We start from the raw sequence: 6,280 nt of genomic DNA on the forward strand, positions 1-6,280 counted from the left end.
GCCTTTTTTAGTTTTTGGGGGGAACCGCGAGAGGGGAGGCGGTCGGGGGGTCTTTTTGTCGGGGGGTGCGAGACTACTGTGGCAGCAGTGGGAGCACTGGGAGGCAAGCAGGAAAGCCTGCTGAGCTAAGGGCGCCTGTCACTGGCCGGACCAGCAGCGCGATGGGCCCGACCGCCAGTCGGCAACCCTACGGGGGAGTTATGCAGGCTGGATACACCAACTGAACAAGTTCTCTGTCGCAGTCTCGGCCAATCTGGTGGCGGCTGCAGTGGATGCCGGCCGCGACCCTGGACACCGTCCGCAGCGGAGCAAATCCAGGGAATGGGGATCAACCAGCAGATCAGGATATCCCGGATCGTGCGTGGAATGTACCGTATGTACAGTACCTTTGTATCCTGATCGCGAAGCCAAAGCTGATAACAATAATCGAGTGCTATTAGGCGCCGTAGTCGACACGCGAAGGAGACATATAGAGACAAGAGAGACAGGCAGACAGACAGCGGCAAGGTTACGGATGAGATCACGGTGACGACGACAGGAATTTTCTAGGTGCGGGCACACCAGCCAGCAGCGTCCACCTCGTTTCCTCGGGCCGCACCCACTGATTGGCCTGTCAGCGTCGGCGGACCACTCCCACGCCCGCGAACCCGACGAACGGAACGTTGGAATCCTTCGCAGTGTGCCAGTCAGAGAGCAGCAGAGGGCTGGCCCGGCTGCCGGTGGGGCTGCTGGCTGCTCAGTGACCGTTCAGGGGGGTCGGCTCAGGTGGGTCCATCTGCACTGATTGGCTGGCTGGATGACGCAATGCAGCAGACAAGAAGCATCCGTCCAACGACCACGTGTCACGTGACACTATCCTCCGCCCCCTTTTGCTGCATTGGTGGTCGCGTTTTGCCACGGTCCGGAAGCGACCAGTAGTCAACAAGGCCGTCCTCTGCCATACCGTAGTTACCGGTAAGGATGCTGTGCAGTGTGAAGTTCTGAACAGATCTGCGCAGGACAAGAAGTCAGTAGTAGAGGAATTAGTTAGTACTACTACAAGACCAGAGTACTAGAGAATCTACCATATGGCATACGCCGTATAGTCCAGTGCAATAGTTCCTCGCCTTGGTGCGCTTCGACACCCTGCTCGCGTGTTTGCCCAATCCACAAGAATGCCAGATAACCACCGGGGCAGAGAGACGCAGGTACGGACGGGAGGGCAGCCACTTCCACACTGCGCTCCCTGCGATGATCTGGCGCCTGTCCGTGCTCGGATCTGAAAGCAGTTCGTAATCCAGTGTAACCTGACAAAGGAAAGTCTTCGTCAAAAGTCTTCATCAACAACATGGCCGACACGAACGGTCTTCTCTGGTGGCTCCACACGAGCGGAACGAATGTCTCTGCTCGGGCCTCGAATGTACTCTAGCCGGCTGCGTTGAGTCGGCTAGCAGTGCTTCTTCCCTGTACCTGCAGGACTCTTTGCCGCCGCGTTGGGAGGGCGGTGATGCCTTCGGTGCATCGCTTCTGGAAGGGCTGCTGGACCAGATAATCAGCAGCACAAAAGCATTGTTGGTGCTGTCATTGTGCCCCAGGTGTTCTGTTTATTTCCATTCATCCCTTGGACCCTTGCGCGTCTGTTGGATCTCCAAACAATCAGATCTAATCAGTGATGTAATTCATCCCTTTCACTTATCACTGATGTAATGCTTTGTTATCTTAGCGGTCTCGGATGCTGCAACCGAACATTGACTCGCTGAATTGATCGGCCTACAAAGAACAGTGCACCCAGCATATTATTGTTCAGATTATTATTGGAAAGATGTACGGATAGTACTGACTTTGGCTTTGGACTTGATGCTGCTGGCCATCGGAAAATAAAGAGGTCAGTTATGCCGAGCAACTGCCTGACAGTGCTTACAAATCACTAATCAACCAACCGATCTGCTTAGATCTCCCTGTTTTGGACAATCAGAGAGCTGTTTCCGATAGAATAGTCGCTTACTCTCTTCTAGACATATAACCAAGAGAGGAATGTCTCTCGGCTGCATACAGACCGTTCGCAGGTTGGGATCTTCCAAGGACGATAATAATGCAGCTCCGTGTTGACTTCGGAAGGTCTACTGTACTTTGAAGTTCATGGAACTCTTCTTGATTTGGAAATCATACTTCTAACACTTTCATTGGCAGTGCGTCGATCTCTTGTCTCAATGGAGCACCTCGTGATACCCGTATGCTCGACTACGTTCCCCGCTCTGTCCGCATGTGGCAACGGCTGGCCTTGCTTTTTCACTGATGCGATCTGAATGCCGGCCTGATCTGCAAGAAACAAGTGTCGTCGATTAAGCTGTTCGAGCAAATCATTTATGGCTCTGCTGCCATATCCCAACGTCCACCGGATCTGCTCATATTCCTGTGGAGCCTTGTGTTTCAAGCCGGATACTGTCATATCCTCTTAAGAGCCTCGATATGTAGAATAATTCCACGGTCCCAAGAGGACTGGCACATGATAATGTCTCCACCCCTCTTCGCCTTCTTTTCCTCGTCCCTTGACTGTGAACTTCACCTCTACCTCTGGCCAGAAGCTCTCGACTCCCTGAGCTTCGTACCAGGGGCCCACTTCAAAACGAACAGACCAGCTGGTTTTGCTGTCTGGCGCTGGCAGAGAGGACAGTAGGGCAGATACTGTCGCTGACCCTGAGCTGGCGGGAGTCCACATCTTTACCCGTCCATCAGAATCTGTGGTTGCATGGAATGTGACCGGCGACTGGCTGCTGGAAATCGACGTCAGCAGGGTCAATGTGACAGGGAGGTTCGCAGCTGGCGTTCCAGTGAGGGTATTGAGCACGTGGCATGTAATAGGATCGCGGGCCATTGTTGTTGTAGTTATCTCGTTAGCGCCGGCTGATGATGTCGTCGTTGCAGACGTCGAAGCTGAGGCTGCTGGAGATGAGTGGTGTGCCTGAGGCAGCGCAGGACCGTCGAGCTGATGCTGGTAGAGTGCCAGTCGCGTTGTGATCTGATTCAATTGGGGAGGTACCGAGTTCTCGAATTCGTTGCTCTCCATTCAAACTGGTGACAATATGTTTTTCGAAAGAAGCACGCCTGGTGGTGGTGGGAGCCAAGTGCGTATTTAACTCCGCTTTCCATGCATCGGAGACCGCCGACGACAGACTGTCAGGTGGGGTTGGCGACTCTTCCTGCTAAGCTCAATCCCCCAGGAGATTCTATTACCAAGTATGCAGATATACTCGTGGTTAGACGTTATAGCATTATACTTATCCATATAAAAGTAGTAATTTTTTGATAGATTTGATGATAAAAGCGCATCTGGACTCAAATAGTAGTACTTTCTTGGGGGCGATGGACTAGAAGAGCATGGGGTTCGTTATCGATAAGAGGCCTGCGCCACGTGTTCAGCCACACGAGACAGCTGCGGCAACGTTCAATAATGGGGAATTCCAGGCTACTCTAAAGCCACACATCGTTCGGTGTAACACTGTGTGCGACTCCCACTTGCGACTCTCAGACTGATAGTCCACCGTCAACAATATCATTATCTCCAGGGTACGTACCCGCTCCAGACCTATTTCTTGACTCCTGCGCTCTTCAACCCTTGAAGACTACTGGCGCTTCCCCAGAAGCAAATCGCCCGGTGGAAACAACGTGGTCTGAGCTCCGCAACTGCATATAAAAACGGTGACTGATGATCGCGTTAACTTGCACAGAGATAAGATCTCTCACGGACTCCCAGCATACTCCAGATTCTCTAAAACAAGTGGATCTTCTGTTCGCTACCGAGTAGACAATCCACCTCAAAGGTGATCCAGGCCACGGATCCGCAAGCGTTTGGGTTGTCTTCCGGAAACTTCGATCTCAACGTGGTCTAACCGTGCAGAAACCGCCGCACTAGCTCTGCCGTGAACGCCTCAAACCAGCTAGCTGTGCCTGTCAGTGTCTTGGATTATCTGGCCCTTCTGTCCTCCTGTACCTTTACAGGAATCGATTTGGTGCGAGTTTTCGAGAACGTCGCCCCGCATTCAAAATGTCTTCCACCGCTCTCGTCCACGATGACGATGTGATGGACCCTAGTCTCCAATCGATCCTCGACCAAAAGACGCTGCGATGGATCTTCGTCGGTGGTAAGGGAGGTGTTGGAAAGACAACAACCTCGTGTTCCCTTGCGATCCAGCTCGCGAAGGTCCGCAAGTCCGTTCTGCTCATCTCAACCGACCCCGCACACAACCTGAGCGATGCGTTTGGTCAAAAGTTCGGCAAGGAGGCCCGTCTGGTCGATGGGTTCACCAACCTGAGCGCCATGGAGATTGATCCGAATGGCAGCATTCAGGATCTGCTTGCTGGTGGAGAGAACCAGCCCGATGACCCCTTGGGCGGATTGGGTATGGGAGGCATGATGCAGGATCTGGCTTTCAGTGTATGTGGTACCTCCCGTGGCGCGCTTGAACCAGCTTGTTTTCTATAAAGGATAAGATCGTTAACATGAGCAGATACCCGGTGTTGACGAGGCTATGTCCTTTGCTGAAGTGTTGAAGCAAGTCAAGTCTCTCTCTTACGAAGTCATTGTTTTCGACACTGCCCCCACCGGTCATACTCTTCGTTTCCTTCAGTTCCCTACTGTTCTGGAAAAGGCACTGGCGAAGCTTTCTCAGCTGTCCGGCCAGTTTGGTCCGATGTTGAACTCGATCTTGGGCTCCCGCGGCGGTCTTCCCGGTGGACAGAACCTGGACGAGCTGCTACAGAAGATGGAGTCTCTGCGCGAAACTATCAGTGAGGTCAACACGCAGTTCAAGGATGCAGACCTGACTACCTTCGTATGTGTGTGTATTGCCGAGTTCTTGTCCCTATACGAGACGGAACGTATGATCCAGGAGCTGGCAAGCTACCACATCGACTCCCACGCCATCGTGGTTAACCAACTACTCTTCCCCAAGAAGGGAAGCGACTGTGATCAGTGCAATGCTCGTAGAAAGATGCAGAAGAAGTATCTGGATCAGATCGAAGAGCTGTACGAGGACTTCAACGTTGTCAGAATGCCACTCCTGGTCGAGGAAGTTAGAGGAAAGGAGAAATTGGAAAAGTAAGATCAATCATTCCTTTTACCGGCTATCAGCAGCCAGTGGAGATATCAACGTTGCTGACTTGAGTTTTGCGTTACAGGTTCAGCGAGATGCTTGTTCACCCTTACGTGCCGCCGGAATAGGTGTACATCTAAGAAACACAAACTGCAAATTTGAAAAATTAGCGAGACGAATGACGAATGAATAGATTTAATTCATTTAACCCCGAGTATATCTACATCCTTAGAGAAAATCTCTTCACATAGCTCTTGTTTATTTCCTAATCTGGAAATGATACTTCCAGCGCATCATCCCTGCACAAACCAAGTACCCAGCAGGCTCACCACCTAGTTGTCTGGCGTTCCTTGCCCGCCTTGTATTCTGCCTTGTATGAATCGCCACTCGCCTCACTATATGCTTCATCTCTCTGACCGTCAGCCCCAGGAAACATCTACAAACGTCATGGGGTTCAGGGAAGGCCTCACATCGCCTTGCGAAGAGACTGCACGCCCGCATGCAGTTCTACACTACCAGAGCTGAGCAGCGACAATATCAGCGTTCTTGAAGGCGTCCGCCTGCTTATGCGTGACCAGTGCTGTCTCATAACAGCCTTGAGAAAGTATTGGCTCTGAAAGAAGCAAAAATCCCTCAACTGAAGTAGATCTTTCTAATGAGACCATACACACCTTCTTCTTATGGTTGCTGTACCGGTGTGCCATGGGTGGGCATAACACAGCTCACTACGTCTTTGCTCCAGCCCCCTCGATAGTATGGTATTGATAATCAGACGCGTAAGTCCCAGAAGTTTCCAGAGTCGCTCATCTCATCTTCTTTTTCGTCATATCTAAATATCATTCGTTTTGTATTCATAATCTTATGTCCCAAGATAGCAGGTGAGGGGTGGGGGAGAGGTGGAACTACCATACACTGAATATGGCCGTAATGATATGGCATATGCGATCCTACAGTACACTACCATAAAAGCAGCCACACATCCTCGTTTCGAAGAGCCGAATCAATACCTCTGAAAGAGTTGATACTTTGAGATACTGTACCTCAATAGGAATTCCTACGCAGTTGTTATAGATTAATATCGTAAGCTGCAAGGTCCCATTATAAGAAATGCGCTGTATCCAAGCTCTGGCACATTGAAAAATATATCCTTGATTGAGCGGGTTTGATTGTTCGATCCGTCCGGCTTCACCCTTTTTCTATATCGTCTA

At 51.2% G+C, this 6,280-nt stretch overlaps 2 protein-coding genes across 2 annotated transcripts; one reads left to right on the top strand and one right to left on the bottom strand.

Moving 5' to 3' along the window:
• Positions 1-2,434: 2,434 nt before the first annotated feature.
• C8Q69DRAFT_486393 (transthyretin domain protein) lies at positions 2,435-3,046 on the bottom strand (the record flags this gene model as incomplete). Its single annotated transcript, XM_028631897.1, has 2 exons — positions 2,435-2,922; positions 2,959-3,046. The coding sequence occupies 2 exons, from the start codon at positions 3,044-3,046 to the stop codon at positions 2,435-2,437; spliced, it is 576 nt and encodes a 191-aa protein (XP_028486116.1).
• A 733-nt stretch (positions 3,047-3,779) lies between these two features.
• Positions 3,780-5,364, top strand: C8Q69DRAFT_247379 (ATPase get3). Its single transcript, XM_028626553.1, has 4 exons — positions 3,780-3,832; positions 3,878-4,414; positions 4,488-5,077; positions 5,158-5,364. The coding sequence occupies exons 2-4, from the start codon at positions 4,025-4,027 to the stop codon at positions 5,198-5,200; spliced, it is 1,023 nt and encodes a 340-aa protein (XP_028486117.1). The 5' UTR covers positions 3,780-3,832; positions 3,878-4,024; the 3' UTR covers positions 5,201-5,364.
• The last annotated feature ends 916 nt before the right edge of the window (positions 5,365-6,280 follow it).

Source organism: Paecilomyces variotii (genome assembly GCF_004022145.1).
Source record: "Paecilomyces variotii strain CBS 101075 chromosome Unknown C8Q69scaffold_4, whole genome shotgun sequence".
NCBI lineage: Eukaryota > Fungi > Ascomycota > Eurotiomycetes > Eurotiales > Thermoascaceae > Paecilomyces > Paecilomyces variotii.